Below are 16,226 nucleotides of genomic sequence, written 5' to 3' on the forward strand. Positions count from 1 at the left end.
ATTAGTAGTAGTCAGAATAATGAAGTGAAATGAGACGGCAGCTCAGTCTAATTATCAGGCTACGGCCTTATTTATTTGTTAACGCTTGTCACTATTGTCCAAACTTTTCAGATAAACCAAGAGGCTAAAACTTAAAATTTGTATCGAGATATGACAGCAGAAGACATATTTTTATTGTTTATCATATTTCTGATCATATGACAGTATCTAGAATAAAGTGGCTCAAACAATGATTTGATGAGATGATGAGTTAGATTATTATTCTCACCTTGCTGCGTGTCTTTAGTGACCCTCACTTCAGCCGTGGCGCTCACAGAGTAGATGCCGGTGTAAGCGTTACAGGTGTAGGTGCCCTCATCCGAAGGCTTTACGTTATACAGGATTAGACTGCCATCAGATGACAGCAGGATGCTTCGCCCGTCTGGACGTACCGGCACACCATTTCTAAAGGAAGAGAGGATAAACAATTGATGTTATTTTGAGAAGTTAATTGTTCTGGAAAATAAGAAGCTGAGCTGTAGAAAAAGTCACATTAAATTATTATCTTAGAAAAATTGTGGTATAAATGCCAGACAGTAGTCACACCGTGTTTGTTTTTTTTTGTTTGTTTTGTTTTTTTACTCGAAACAAATAAAGATTTCTACATTTTCTATTTGTCAGACAATATAACCTAATGCAAGTCATAGTCACCTCTTTCATTTGTTTGTACAATGACTGAAAATGTAAGTAGTTACATTTTGAAGTTTTGAAGACAAACATTACCTGACTATCCTTTAAATAAACATGATTATTTGACCATGTATACCTTTTAGGTAACTTATATCCTTTAAAAAGTATCATTATTTTGTTTGTGCCACACTTATCATTAGTACAGTCCAGACAGTAAGTATTTGGACAGTTATACACTTGTTGTTCTTCAGGCTCTGGCCTTCAGCACATTCAGTTTGAAATAAAGTAATAGATACTACATTAAAGTGCCAAGTCTCAGATTTAATTGGAGTAAATTTAAATCAATATAGAGAGAACTGTGTGGGAGATGTAGCCTACCACATAGTGCCCAAATTTCAAGGGTTCAAAAATAATTGGACACTACTATTAAATGTTTCTTAGGCAGCTGTGTTAGTTCATACACAAAAGAGCTCACATGTGGCTCAGAGTTGATTAAAAATTAAGTTGCCATTTAGATTGAGGTGGAGGTGTCTGTATCTTGCTTTGACATCAAACTCTGCAAGTGTAGCTACATGCTGGGCTGACTGTTCTTGAGATCAGAAGTAAGCAACTATTACTATTACTATATTTACTATTACTATAGTACTAATAGGATAAATACTCCAGCTTGATCAAGTTATTAAGTACCTGGACCAGCCAATATTGACGTTGTCTCCTGACACCACACAGGGCAGCCGAGCTGTGCTGCCTTCAGACACCTGGATGTTATTAGGAGCTGTAGTGATCCTCAGGTCTGCTAGATAGTGAAACCAGAAAAAAGGTCAGATTTATTTTTAAATTCTTAAACCCTCATAAATCCATGCATATTTTTTGGGATGTCACCTATAGCAACGGACGTCAAACGCTGTCTATTTTAATGACATTCAGATATGTAAAATACACATAATACTTTATATTATCTTTTTGATTTAACATTTGAAACGACACACATTCATGAGCCTTGTGAGGGAAAACCAAATAAAACAGATTACTCAATGGGGTATCAGGGAGTCTAGAACCTTTACTGACCTCTACTGGTGACTTTGTGACATTACACCATCAATATAACTAAATGTCTCTGTCAGTCATAATGAACATACAGCATTCTACGTTGTCAGATTTGACTTAAATCTTTGGATGCTCATATTTAGCATATTTAACAGGTTTACATAGTATGTAAGGTTTATCATGTGTTTAGCATGATGGCAAAGATGTAAATAAATCTCACCTTGGACTTTGAGCTGCAGCTGTCTCTGCTCCAGCTGCTGCTGAGTGGAAGCTGTGCATGTGTAGACTCCAGAGTCTTCAGACCTCAGCGGGCCGACGATCAGGGTGCCATCTAAATGTTGGGTAAACCTACAACACAACATTTAACATCAATAAATCATCACTTTTGGAACATCGCAGTATAATTATCATAATCCAGCTAGACCACTGATTCTACAAACAGGAAGCAACTGGTTCTTTCAGTGCAGCTGGAACTTCCACAGTTTCAGGAAATATCTATATGTGTTGGAGGGAGTTAACGGCTGACAGAAAAATTGTTTCCAGCATGTTTGTCTTACTCAGTAAATAGACAAATGTTCATGGAGTTGGAGTGACACATTGTGGGCGAGAAGCAACGTCTTGAAGAGTAACACAAAGGGTTTGTGGGAATAATTTTGAGAGCCACTTGCACTAACAACACTGCACGCATAAAATAAGCACTCACAGTTATGCGGACCATGTATCCGTTTGTTTGTTGTAGTTGTAAAATAAATTTAACAGGATATATTGATGTTAAAAATGCATGGAACCATTCATTTAGGAGTCACAAGAGAAATCTTTAAGAATTAATTACAACTGCAGCTGGAATCTGTTGTTTTACTGTATAATTACAATGATCATTTAGATTTCTGTATTAATCTTACACATCACACAAATAAATGTTTGATTTTCTTTAGACTTTGACAATTCTTTTGAATCATAATTAGATATAAATTTAGTATTAAAATCAAATACAAATGTACCTGGAGTCACTGAGAATCTGTCCATCTTTTGTCCACTGAATGCTGACAGACTGAAGTGCAGAAGGAGGGACAATCGTGCAAGGCAGTTTGGCAGTTTGTCCTCCGCGCATCTCCAGCACAGATGAACCTGACCGCTCGATACTGAACCTGAGAGAAATGATGTCCGTATTTCAAAGTGTTGTTGTTTATAATCTTCAGTTTCTCACCTTTCTATTTCACAGAGAGAATAATAATTAAAGCTTTCTGTTTATGGAGACAAAGAGAGATTATTTTCACCTCGGGAATGGACCATCTCCGGGCAGTGAGGTGGGAATCAGCGGAGATGATCCCTCTATGCACACAAACACACACACACACACACGATTGGACACACAGAGTGAGTGCTCCAGTCATAATTCACTTACATAATGTCACATTACCACATTACACCATGCATAATAACTAGCTAACTTGTCAAGGTCAGTGTGTTCTGACACAACCTGTTACATCATCTATGACATCAGGACTTCACTCCAATCTTCTGGATTTACGTAGGACGGACTGATTAGGGTTAAAGTCGGTCAAATTTTGACTTTTTGACTGAATCTGGCCCCAATAAGGTGCTCACACACCAGATGGAAGTGTGCTCAGGAGCTTTCTTAGAGTGCTCTGATCTTTTAAAGGTGTACAATGTGGAATTTACTGGACCATCTACACTGTAGATACATAATGTATATCCATGTATGTTTTGAAAATGTAGATTTAAAAAAAAGAAAAGATTTGCATTTCATTAAAATGAGAAACAAAAACTGATAAAGAATGATACATTTACAAAAACAGAAAATGATAACACTTGGTAAATCTTTATTCCTATTAAATAAACAAGCACAAATTTAGAAGTGAATATCTTTAAATTGTCTAAACATTTTTCTACAAAGGATTTTCATCCTGTAGGTGCACGCTGTGTATTTTGAGTCTCAGAGGAACATTGCATCGTAGATTAACTCAAGATTAAGGAAATATTGTTTAGCTAAATTACCTGAGACAGACAGGTAGATGTAGCGGTGGTCTCTCTCTCGTTCTTGAGTGGCCACGCACAAGAACCAACCAGAGTCTGACTTAGTGAGAGGACCAACTAACAGGGAACCATTGGGCCGTTGATGATGCCTGCAGAAAATATAAATGAAGAGTTAAATCAAAAGTATATCAAGCCTCTGAGGTTGTAACCACTGACTCTACAGATTAGATTAAACCATGTAGTGGATATGTGTGTGTGTGTTTTACTGACCTGTGGGTAGACAGAGGGACACCATCCCTTCTCCACTCTACGATGACGGTGGATGACGGTGGCGGGCTGACTCTGCAGGGCAGCACAACCGTCTGGCCAACTACAGCCTCCACAGTGGACGGATCGGTCTTATCGATGGTCACTCCGCCAAGGGTCAAACTGAAGGAAAGATGAGGGAAAACAAACAAGGAGGAAAGAGAGGAAAGGAGGAAAGACGACAGGAGGAGGCAAACATGACAGAGAGAAACAAAGATAGAAAGAGAAGAAGAACATTGAAGGGGGGAAGAGAATGAAAGAGTCACCTTATGCTCTACTGTTGGTACTTTTATTAGTAGTCACCAAAGCAAGCATAAAGATTGCCCACAACCAGGCTTCAGCAGTTTGCTCAGAGAAAGCTCAGAGAGAAAAGACAGAAACCCAGCTTTGGCCTATGCAACATGAATAAGGACAAGACAAACACTGCAACCCTCACCCACCAAACAACACATACACACATGTACTGAAAATGTTAAAAATCAAAGGTGGTGTCAATACACAAGGAGACAAAGGGTGACTTTCCCTGCACCAGAAGAAAAACCCAGATATAGAAACATATGAGAAGCTCCCAGAAAGACATTGTTTCCCAAAAAGCTGCCCCGTGAACTAATTGCTACAGATGTGAAAACTAGGATTAGGCTAAACACACAGACAGGGTTTAGTGACAACACACAAACGAGTACAGATGAAGCATCACAGCAGAACCTTTATTAGTTTGATCTAATGACATCAAGGTGACAAACACAGAGCCCTGAGGGTGGTGGCTGACATAGTGAGGTAGCAGGCGCAAATAAGCACAAGACAACCAACACAACTGTAGGCAGATAGTGAAAAAGTCCCAGAAGCATAAACAGAAGAGCTGTCCATGTAGGGTCGCTGTGAGGTTGTCAGCTTCTCCTGACGTTTTGTCAAGGTTTAAGGAATGTGAGAACTTAGGTAGATGTCTCTGTAGCAAATTAAGCTGTGTTGTATTTAACAAGGCAAATGTTTAGATTATATTAGCATCACAAGAATGATGTGCATCTACATAATGAGGATGTTGCATAAAATAAAGCACAGCACATATGAAAATGGAAATGTTTGTTTAATATAATGTCTTTAAAGAGTCATTTAACACCAAGCTGAAAAGTCTTGTTTCTCTGCCCTCTCTGTTTTTCTTCTGACCACAGCTAATGAGTGTTTGTGGCCAGAAGTGTGGTATCATGGTGTACTGACACAGCCTGGAGTACAGTTGTACATCACTGCAGCAAGGTGAGAAGTTAAACCACTGGAGGGCAGCAGAAACAAGAGTTTCAGTGGATGTTACGTTACTCTTTAACTTGTCTCAAAGGCTTTGAAAAGAAGGAACAATTGACTATTTTATCTTCACTTCTGGTTTCACTATTACAGATGCTTCATTAGTGTCTGATACATTTCATTGGAAACATTAAAGTCTAAAAATCTGATTTAATCCAAATTATGTGAATCGGTATTCTTTATTTTTGGACTTTTTGCGGTGCTATTTGAAAATTCTGGATCTGGTTTATGTTCATTGGTGGTGTCTTTTATGACACAATAATTAAAAAAAAAACTTGATCATCATATTTTTGAGGTTGTTAAGTGATTTGTCTTTGGACAGTGTGACTTTCAATCTTCAGCTCATTGTCTGACCTTACTCAGAATCAGAGCAGAGCTTAGTGGACTGGGGCTCCTTCAGCAGGGGTAGGAAGGCTGTTGAATGAGCTTTTGGCCCTGCTCCCGGGGTCCTGAAGGTCTTACCTTGCTGATGGGCCAGTGTGCTGAGCAGCAGTGCCGGAGGAAGGCCGGCGGGAACGCATATAGATTCTGGCCCTGTGGGCATGTGTGGCAGCACTTGTGGCCTGGTTGCCGGTGGAAGTTGAGCCACCCTGGACTGTGAAAACCCTCCCCATGTTGCGTGAACGCCCGCCTGTAGACCCTCCTGCTCCAGCTCCTCTAGACCCTCCTCCAGATGCGGTGCCTGCTCCAGATGTCCTTCCAGACGTAGATCCTCCTCTAGATGGCGTCTCTCTGGGGGTGACGGCTGGCCCTGGCTGTTGCTGGTTGGGTGCGGGTACCTGGCATTCCCTCTGGCACTCTGCTCGGCTCATGAAGTTGTTGCTGTTGCCGTGGCAACCTCCGTACCAGAACTGCACACACTTGGAGGTGATGACATCAAAGTGGAAGCGTGATGTCCAGCCACTGCAGGAGCCGGCGGCGCGAGGCAGGGAGCAGATAGAGCGCTCAACTACAGAAAAGAAACACAGCAGGAAAAGTTACCAACATGCAGATTCATCGAGTCACAAGCCAATTTCTATCACATATTGATTTGCAGTGCATTATGGCACCATTATGGCACCATGTTGTTATTTAGTGAGGTTGTAATAATACGCATTCATTTTTCTAACAAAGCTTCTATGAATTGGAATTATGATCTGAGCCTTTGTTCTTGAAAAAAAAACCCAACAAATTTATTTATAAATGTTTCTAACAGTTCTCTGGTGCCGTATCTTTGTTTACAGTCAGTATACTCAGCACTACCAAGATGTTAACTCTCTCTAAAAAAGAAAACTGGATTTACAGTACATTAGTCACAACTATGAGGTTAAAGCTTAGAATCTCTAGATCATCTGATAAAAATTGTAAAGAAAGAAGCATTAATATTATTTTCTCCTGCTTAGAGAGCCCTAAATCTCTTAAAGGGGACTTCTCAATGCCAACAGCAGAGGACTTTAACGTTACAACCAGAAAGTAGCAACATTTCCTCTCAAAACAAAAGACCATAACATTCTTAACTATTTTATGTATGTGTTTGTGTCTTCTCAGTCTCTTACTGTGGTTGGGTGGGTTGGGGCAACCCTCCCCGTTGGGTCCTTCTGCAGGTGTGGTGCGGTCATAACAGCACCCATAAGTGGTGGTTCGGCACTGTACTGCATTCTCAGTGGGAAGAGAAGGAGCAGCCTGAGGGAACAAGACAGATTAGAAGAAGAAGAAATATTATCACTCATCAAGTTAAAGAAAATATTTTGCCCCCTAAAACATATAATTAATATTCTTTAACATTTTTTAAATGTGATTTCTTTAACACATTTTATAAACTTCTTTTTTGTCTATGAAGTTAATATAGTACAGTGTTCATTTAAAAAAACAACAATTATGAAAATATACCCAAATTTCACACTCTCTGGATTTAATTCCACACATTGTTTTTATTTTATTTTTTTTATCTTCAGTCTAGTCAGTACATTTTCACCATTGTCTATAATAAATATAGAACAGTCTGAAGTAAATGTACGACTGTAAAGATTTCCTGTTTGTTTGCTTACAGTGGGAGCAGCGGCCACATACTCCACGCAGCCCTCCTTGTTGGGGCCCTGGGCAGCCGTCACTCCGTCTCTGCAGCAGCCATAACTAACACACAAGACAAGAGGAAGCAGGTTCAAAGAACAAAACAGTTTGTACTGAAACTTTGAGCCAAAAATAGAAAAAAAAATATGCAACTTAAACATTTCCATGAAAACCTCCACCTCAGTGTGGTCAGTTGGTGGTAATTTGTGGTCATGCGTAATGCAAAACAATCTCTGGTTAGAGTGGTCACCGAGTCATAAAACTGACGCCCAGACAAAGACTCTAAAACAGACTCCATATGTAACCTCAACCACAGGGTAATGACAGGATAGAGCTGGGTACCTGGTCTGAGTGCAGGATGGTTGAACAGGAGTCTGTGGGCAGCCCAGACCCTGGGGGCCCCCGGCTGAAGTGCGTCCATCTGGGCAGCAGCCATAGTGGGACTGGCTGCAGTGGATGGCCGGAGCGGCGTTGTAAGGGTCGTGGACTGTGTTCGTGTGGGTCGAATCCACTGTGTCTGTCCTGCGGGCTGAGATCAGACCAAGCAGGGGGAGAATTCATACACTGAGCATACAGACTAGACCCCACACTGCAGTTCATGGTGCTTTAAACAGACAACGCTACACAAAGCAATAGAGATGTTCACACATCGTTTTACTAATTGTGCTTGAGGCCGCACAGTGTGTGCTGTGACAAAAGAATGCAAACAGGAACAGAACTGCTGCAAAACAACCATAATTAACCATTCATGACAAGTTAAAACAGAGATTTGAGATTGATGTACCAGTAATCAGAGTAAATAAAATCACAAGAACAGAACACACACACACAATCTCTCAAACTTGAAATTCCTGACCACTGGGACAGCACACGGTGCCAGAGAATGCCAGAACATGCCAGAAACACCACAGCAAGAACTGGCACACTTCAGTGCTTCAGAAATATTTTAATCAGGCTGACAATGCCCACGGACCCCTGAAAACATGTCAATCAGGCCTGGATAATTAGTGCTGGGACAGGGGCAGGACGGGTAAGTGGGAGGGGGCGGATGGGGACAAAGTGACAGGAGTTATATCAGCAGAGAGGAGGGGTGCGGGGGAACAGAAGAGGAGGAATAAGCTAGCGATCACACCTACAGTTTAATTTCTTTGGTACAAACACTAGAGGAAAAAGTTTTAATTTTTAGTGAAATGATCAAGTTGCAGTTATAAATGTGAACAGGCTGTTGATGAATAGACTGTAGTCTGAAGTATTTAGTAGCTCTTTTCCAGAAAACAACCGCTGGTATAACTGTTATTTTGATGATGAATTAAAGAGCTAGGAAAAAACAGGTAGCAAAAAAAATACAAAACAAGTTGTTCAGGAGGAGGATATACACCAACCAAATTTATTTTTCCTGACTTGGCAAACCAAAGTGTTCCTAATTCGTGCCTATATATTAAATCATTAATAAATTATCTTAAACTTCAATAAAGCAGTTAACTTCGCGTTATAAACTATTCACAAAGTATGATGAAGTTTTTAGAAAGTACAGCTTACACTAATGAGCTTGTCTGCATTTTGTCATATTTCACTCTCTCTGATGCTCACACAGTAAACAAAAACACATGAAAATAAGCATCAGTCCAACTACTTTTCGCCCCCTCTGTTATCTTTGACTTACAGACTAACTCGTAGGAGCTATAAGTCTAATTCTTAAATTAAACTTAAACTTAAACTTGAGTCTAACCTGTTGCTTGGTCTGGCACGTAGGGCTGGAAGCCAGTCTGTGTGTTGTCATGTCCTCTTGGGTCCTGAACGCTGGGGACCACTGCACACAGAGCAGGAAGAACAACACACCAACAACGTAAGCACAGCATATAGTTTGACTTGATGAATTTTCAACAGGTATTACTGTTTTCTTTGTGGCTCATGCTATCAACACAGTTCTTCTTGACACTTAATTCTCTTATTACAGCGGTAAAATGAAGGTGTAGTTCCATAAACATGTCATATGAATTTATCCAACGAGGCGACAATAAAGCGAGCAATAACAATAACTTAGGAGCCCATTTTGCATATATGCTCACCCTGTGGGCTGTAGCATGACTGGGTGTTGCAGCGCTCCATTGTGGAGGGTTTGGGGTTGGCGTTACATTGGTCTACAGGGTACAGGTTCCTCTCTTGGTCCGAGCAGATGACCTGGCGCTCTCGTGAGCCGGAGCCGCAGCTCTTAGAGCACTGGTGGGGAACAGAGAGAGAGGATCATCATTAAAACTTTATTGTCTGTTAGAATCAAAAGAGCGGTTTATGTGACAGGAAAAATGTGTTGCTGTGTGTGTATATTTGAACTCACCAGTCCCCACTCTCCGATGTGCCAGCCGATCTGTCTCGGGCAGGCGGCCATCTCACAGGGTTGGACAGCGGATGGGCGTAGCAAAGAGCTGCAGGACGTTTCCTCCAGTCTCATGCCTCCTGAACCCACACAGGTGACCTCTCTGGTCTGTTCACCTGTACCACAGGTCACTGAACACTGCAGGCAAAACAGCACAGATTTTTATAACACTCTTGAATGTTTAAAGGATGATATCATTTCAGTAAAGCGCTAGAAAAGAGGAAAAATGTTCTTTGCTCATCTTAAAACCATAGTTTTAAGTATAAATTCTCTCCCTTACATTCGCTATTTAAATATGTTCCCACCTCCTATCTAGTGTTGTGTTTTGGGCTTATAGGACTTTTCTAGCTTCAGTTCGAGCTTCACATTTAATCTCAGTTTTACATCTAAGACTTTTCACTTGGATGATTACATTTGAGTCCCAGAGCTGAGCATTTCTTGTCTAAAACATAAATACAGAATAAACCAACAGGTCATTTAACAAGATTTGTTACTGTTTTGAAGACATTTCCAGATTCTCCCAAGATTATTCTTACAGCTGGAGTCAAAAATATTCAGTTTGCTACTGAAAGAAGATTTTTGACTTGTTTCCCGTCTTTTGTTCAGCCAAAAATATGGTGGCAAAGAGTCATAAGTTTGGAATTGAGGCTAAAAAAATTTTACTTTGCAGCAGACAGAATATTTTTCTCTCCAGCTGAATAAAAGTGCCAAGGTAGTTACGCCAAGCTAAACGCACTGATAAATGTATCATTGTTGTATTAAAGACAGAAAAGTTCAGATGTTACATAATCATTTGATATAGCTTTGATCTTAAAATCATGTTTTTTGACCAAATAGTGTGTTTGGTTTCATTTTTCAGCCCTCTGTCGTCACCTGCAGCGTGCTCTCTCACCTGGCTCCACCTGGTCACTTTATACTCTGCACATTTCTGCATGTTGCAGGTCTGCAGAGAGGGTGGGGCCTCCGAGTAGGCGGCACAAACGGCATCCTCCACCACGCGAGGTCCTGAGGCATCATGGGAGATGCACTGCACGCTACGCACCTGAGAGCCTCCACCGCAGGTAACTGAACAGGCATTCCACTCTCCGGTTTTCCAGCTGGGGAACCCACCAGGAGGGAGAGGTCAGAGGATACAACACCAGAGGAATGAATTTCAAAAAGAAAAGTCCTCATCTGATGAGAGATAAACGACAGATCTAACGCTGAGAAGTCAAACTTCCTCTGGATGAGGTTTTTGCTCGCTGTTGTTTGGATTTGGTGCTTATGTTTTAATTTTCTACTTTCTCTGGAAGAATTTTTTTTAAAATTTCCTTCAGAAAATTTTGAAAATAAGGGGAGATGAAACCTCACTTGTTACTTACGGCCACACACGGAAATTTTGACATTAAAATCTTGCAGAATGCAGCTTTTTAATAGAAATCTGTATTGAATAAAGGGCTCCAACCAATGATTATGTTCATTATTGATTAATTGATTAAAATGTCAAATAATAGTAAAATGTGTCCATCATAATTTCTCAGCTTGTTTTGTCTGAGCAACAATTCAATAAATAATAATAAATTCATTAATATTCTAATAATATAAAACAGAGAAAAAACAGCCACTATTTAAATTTGAGAAGCAGGAACCAGGGAAGGTTTAGTGTTTTTTCTTGAAAAATGATTTTAAATTATGACTTAATTTGTATGGACTCATTTTATGTCCATCAACAAATCGATTAATAGATTATTTGACTATTTGTTTCAGCATTGATTGAATATTAACCATAAATATTTAAGTAATAAACATTGATTTCCTAGTTCAGATAAAAATCAGGGATGAAGTTTTGGGATGAAACCCTTCAAATGCAATTAATGCTCATAAAAGGATGCATGGTTTTAGCCAAATTGTTCCTTGGCACTTCAAAAGAAGCACATAATATTCATTACTCTGAACTACTAAACACATAGTTATGCTAAAAACCACACATCCTTTTGAAGACTGCAGTGCTGATGAAAGTCCAGAAACCCAGCCACCAGTCGCTCCCAGCTGAAAGTACAGGAAGTGGTTTTCACCTCCTGGTTAGTTTGTACATAAAGTAATTACTAGAAGCAATAATAAAACAAACAGGAAAGACGCGTTAAAACAGCAACTCAGAGGAGCAAGCTCACATTTTATCACCCACACTTTACCTCTTTCTGAACATCAGATGTTTTCTCGTCTTTCATGCAATATATCTTTAAATTGAGGAATAATGAGGGTGCCGTTAGCGTCACCCGAGCTTCATAAACATCTCAGGTTTCTGAGCAGCACCAGCATCAAAGAAAAAAAGCAGGAAATACCAGAGAGTCACTGACTGAAGCCCCGGCTATTTACTACCACACCACTGCCGCTGCGTCTCATTCAGATGTACACAATCCCCACAACCCCTGCATGACGACCTTTGACCTATGAACACCTAAGCAGCACACCAACACATAAGCTACATTAATAGACATAGACAGAGAGGTTTTGCTACAGCAATCAGGCAGCAGCCGAGATCAGAGATCAGGTAGAGGGAACACAGGTTAAAGAGGGAGGTTTTTGATGGAAGTCTGGCATCAAATCACCGTTTAGTCTCCCTGCAGGGAGACGTTAAGCGTCTCTAAGACAAATGAGGGCCATTAAAGGGTTGAAAGGAGATCTCTGAGCTGGACAGTTGCCCCACGCCTTCGTTCTCACCCCACATGGAGGAACAGGCTTTGCACTAAACACAGACGCTAGAGTCAAACACATCTGAAGGGGGAGAGTTACTGACTAATCAATCATTATTTATGTTTTGACTTATGTTTATGACATTATTATAGCACTTTTTAGAGGTCAGTAACTAATGATTTAGGTAGTTTGGGTAGGTTTCACATGCTCGGGAAGTCAGTGATCAGTGAACATTATTAAATAATGATGTAGGTCTCCCCCTGTGTTTGCAGTCACCTACAGCTCCACTACTGTACGACCACAGAACCTGGGTTACCTGAATATATAGGCTTTGGGTTTTTTTGAGGATCTCCACAGCTGTGGTGGATACAGGTACGCCATCCTTTCACAGTCATAACACATCAACAACAGTCAAAAAAGCTGCTCTCAAATTACCTTTGGTTCGTCAGTAAATATATGAGCACAAACAAAAATAAACAATTTTCAGACTGACTTCATCTTGATTCTGTTCACTTATAATGAAACAGAAAGTAACTCTGATTCTAGGTGCTGTTGTGTTTGGGAAAATCTGCCAAATTCTTCTGAAATTGCACATTTCATCAGTGAAGTTTGGCTGTATCTTACCTGCGGACCTGTGGGCAGGCATGGATGTTGCATGTACGGTTGCTCTGTGGCCTTGGCAGAGATGCACAGAGGTAGTCGGGGTAGGACTCGTTATCAATGGTGCAGAAAACCAGCCGGGACTGGTAACCTAACAAAGGAAGAGACTTGTTTCACTTTCCGAAAAGCAGGATGATAAAGCTTCAAACAATAACAGGTTGTCAAGTGCTGGTTCTGTATTTAGGGCATGTTTTTTTCTGACCTGATCCACACTCTTTGCTGCAGGCAGACCACGATCCAAAACTCCAGTAGTAGCCCTCTCTGGAGCGCCCATTAGGAAGGTAAAACTCATACTCCACTCCTTGGTTTGGCTCCTGGCTGATCAGCTGAGAGGACAGGGTTGTAGATAAAGATCAAACTCTGTTCACGAAGATTGGTCCAAAGTGACAGCTGGCCAGATTTATGGTTCTCAGAGGATGAATCCCACTGTTTTCTGAGTCAATAATCAATCTTATAGCACCAACTTACAATATTTTGATTCTTAGCTAACTAACTGACAGATTTCCATGAACTTTGCTGTGGATATTCATGGTCCTCTGAGAATGAATGATCATGTTTTTGGTGAACTTCCTGACCTTTCTGTAGCACCACTTTCAGGTCAAAATCCCTACTTCCCCTGAAGATGATTAAATAGGCATTGAATGAAATTTTATCCTAAAATCTTTCCTTGTGTGCCTCCCTCAGGACAATTGTATTCTGGGGGTTTAATAAACATTACAACATTGTAAGAAATGTCCTAAATCTGTCTTGAATAAAATAAATATCTAAATGAATAAATAAGTCAGTATGATCTTACCTCAACAACAAGTGGTTCAGTGGTGGGGCCGCGGCCGATGATGGTTTCAGGGATGTTGTCACCCTCAGCGCCTCGCTGGTAGTACAGCACGGTGCCAGCGATGGGTGTCGCCCGGGAAAACTCAATTACCCAGTGGCCATTGAGGTAGTACTCCCCGCGCAGGTTCTTGATAGCTGGCCGTGTGTAGCAAATTGTGTGTCAGTCATTGTATGTACAGAATACACTCAAACCAGCTGTAAATGTTTTTTTTTCTGATTCTATGTTTGTTGTCATCTCTCTCCTTCACTAGGTCGATCTTATGCAGTCACACTGGATTAGAGTGTGCGTCAGCTGTCAAATGTCCTTAAAAGTGGTTTAAGAATAAATTAATCTAAATTTGTGTTAAGCCTGGGATCTAATAGTGAAACCAGCATGGTAAACTGGACATCTGCTACTGGCTGGTCTTTGGTGCCAGGTACTACAGATGGCCAGTTCAGTATTCTGCTTTTCACAGCTGGATGTCAGGGCTCAGATTTAAAGGCTCTCTGTGGGGTTTTCATGTAAACATAGTGTTTCTCACCAAAGCACATTGAGGGTATTCTTGAGGTCTAACAAAAACATTTCCTTCCTCATAAAACATTCGCAAAGTCGATTTTTAAAGTCTTTGAATTCCTGCATTGTTTACATCGATTTATTAGCCTGCAGTCTTCTACTGTACTTCCACTTTAGATTATTAGAATAGTGTGAAACCACTGGCAGGACTGTGTATCATGGCCTGTGTGTCCTCATGCATGAGACAAACCAAATGGAGACCCACTTATAAACAACTGTTTCATAGTGCTACTAGAGGACAACAACTCCACAGGGTACCTTTACGTTTGGGTATTCTTTAAAGTACAAGCTTCATATTTGCTGCCTGAAATCTGCTCTCTTTAATCACTAATTTTCTATTCATGACCATCTCATTTCATACTGTTGTTAAATTATTAATTTGTGTCTCTTCCTCTCTCTCATCTTTTTCTCTGACATTCAGTACACAGGGCCCTAAAAAGTCAAACACAAACTCACCAAGGTAGTTGCGTGAGGCCACAGTTTCTCTGATGCTGATCGTGGTGGCTCCAACAGGGATGATGAACATCTGGTTGTAGCCTGAGATGCAGATGAAACATAAAGTAACATGAAGTCCTGCAAACTCAGACTAAAATCTCTGATGTTTCTCTCAGAGCCTTCTGAAACAACACTGATAGAGAAATTTCAGTGACAAATGCGGTGAATGAAAAGATCTGCTAGTGTGTGACAAAGTTGAAATGTGCTTCATACCAGTTGGCAGGTTGCGCATGGAGAAGGTGTTTTTGACAAGGTGGCAGGACTGTCCACTACCCCCACACTGCAGGCAGGGGTCTTCCTGCTGAGGAGACTCCAAAATGTTGTCGCAGCCCAGACGCTGGAGAGGGAAAAACAATAAAATAGTTCATAAGCAAAAGTTGATTCGAAACTAAAGTCGAATCAATATATTAGTTTGGTGTTAAGTTCCTCTACAACCACAGATACTTGTATTTGTTTTAACAGTTTTCAAAACTTCAATTATATTGTTTTTTTTTTTTGTGACTGAATTATTCAGACTTTTAAAGTTCATTGTTCCCTACAGTGATTAGATGTGGTGTACCTCCCAAGAATTTAATCAGTTTTTCATTAGAGACAACAGAAAAAAGGCAATAAAATTTTATCTCATCAAAGTTTCATTGGAAAGTTTTTAGTAACCAGTGAATATCCAAAAGCTGTTTTATGGGATATGTATATATATATATATATATATATATATATACACAATTGTATAACAAGTGCCAAGTCTATGTTATAGCATAAACCCTCAAGAAGGCAAAGATCCAATCACAAAATTGCAGGTTCATGGGCCAAACCAAGACCTGATTTAACATTAACAAGAACTGAGATAATAAAATATAAGTGGGAACACACTGTTTCTGTGAAAGTAACAATTTTAAAACCAGGGAACATAAATCTGGAGCCGAAATATGTTTTTTTTAGATAAAGGAGCAATAATGTTTAAAAATAAGACATGTGAACAGAGTGAGGTTTGGGCAGCTGCTGCTATCCATAGACTAGCTGATATAGACGTGATGTCAGAGGTTAAACAGTGGAGGTGTTTCCTGAGGAAAAGGTTAATAGGTTGTTGCAATAATTACATGAGAACAGAATGAGGACAGGAGAAGTGTTTGACATTACCACATAGTGAAACTAATCTTTGATCCTGCTGTTGGGCTCCTTTGGCTGCGTCCACTCTGATTAATAAAGTGAGGCTTTAAACCTCTGAAATATTTTCTCTTTGTTTTACTAAAAAATATGGGTGGGACATATTAA

The 16,226-nt window shown here is 40.2% G+C and overlaps 1 protein-coding gene across 2 annotated transcripts in view; it reads right to left on the reverse strand.

Moving 5' to 3' along the window:
• paplna (papilin a, proteoglycan-like sulfated glycoprotein) overlaps positions 1-16,226 on the reverse strand; it is a 28,522-nt gene that overhangs the window by 931 nt on the left and 11,365 nt on the right. Inside the window, exons 7-26 of one of the 2 annotated variants that reach the window (XM_044375882.1) lie at positions 15,168-15,291; positions 14,916-14,996; positions 13,869-14,041; positions 13,275-13,398; positions 13,037-13,163; positions 10,632-10,836; positions 9,701-9,877; positions 9,435-9,585; positions 9,095-9,175; positions 7,708-7,894; positions 7,344-7,428; positions 6,852-6,978; positions 5,779-6,265; positions 3,985-4,143; positions 3,736-3,863; positions 2,994-3,048; positions 2,718-2,864; positions 1,937-2,064; positions 1,357-1,462; positions 269-444 (exon numbers count right to left, since the gene is read on the reverse strand). In XM_044375882.1, coding sequence (XP_044231817.1) covers positions 269-444; positions 1,357-1,462; positions 1,937-2,064; positions 2,718-2,864; positions 2,994-3,048; positions 3,736-3,863; positions 3,985-4,143; positions 5,779-6,265; positions 6,852-6,978; positions 7,344-7,428; positions 7,708-7,894; positions 9,095-9,175; positions 9,435-9,585; positions 9,701-9,877; positions 10,632-10,836; positions 13,037-13,163; positions 13,275-13,398; positions 13,869-14,041; positions 14,916-14,996; positions 15,168-15,291 — 3,028 coding nt within the window. Of the gene's footprint in view, positions 1-268; positions 445-1,356; positions 1,466-1,936; positions 2,065-2,717; positions 2,865-2,993; positions 3,049-3,735; positions 3,864-3,984; positions 4,144-5,778; positions 6,266-6,851; positions 6,979-7,343; positions 7,429-7,707; positions 7,895-9,094; positions 9,176-9,434; positions 9,586-9,700; positions 9,878-10,631; positions 10,837-13,036; positions 13,164-13,274; positions 13,399-13,868; positions 14,042-14,915; positions 14,997-15,167; positions 15,292-16,226 lie in introns of both variants that reach the window. The other variant, XM_044375881.1, reaches the window with a different exon arrangement.

The sequence above is a fragment of the Thunnus albacares genome, chromosome 15 (assembly GCF_914725855.1).
Source record: "Thunnus albacares chromosome 15, fThuAlb1.1, whole genome shotgun sequence".
Taxonomy (NCBI): domain Eukaryota; kingdom Metazoa; phylum Chordata; class Actinopteri; order Scombriformes; family Scombridae; genus Thunnus; species Thunnus albacares.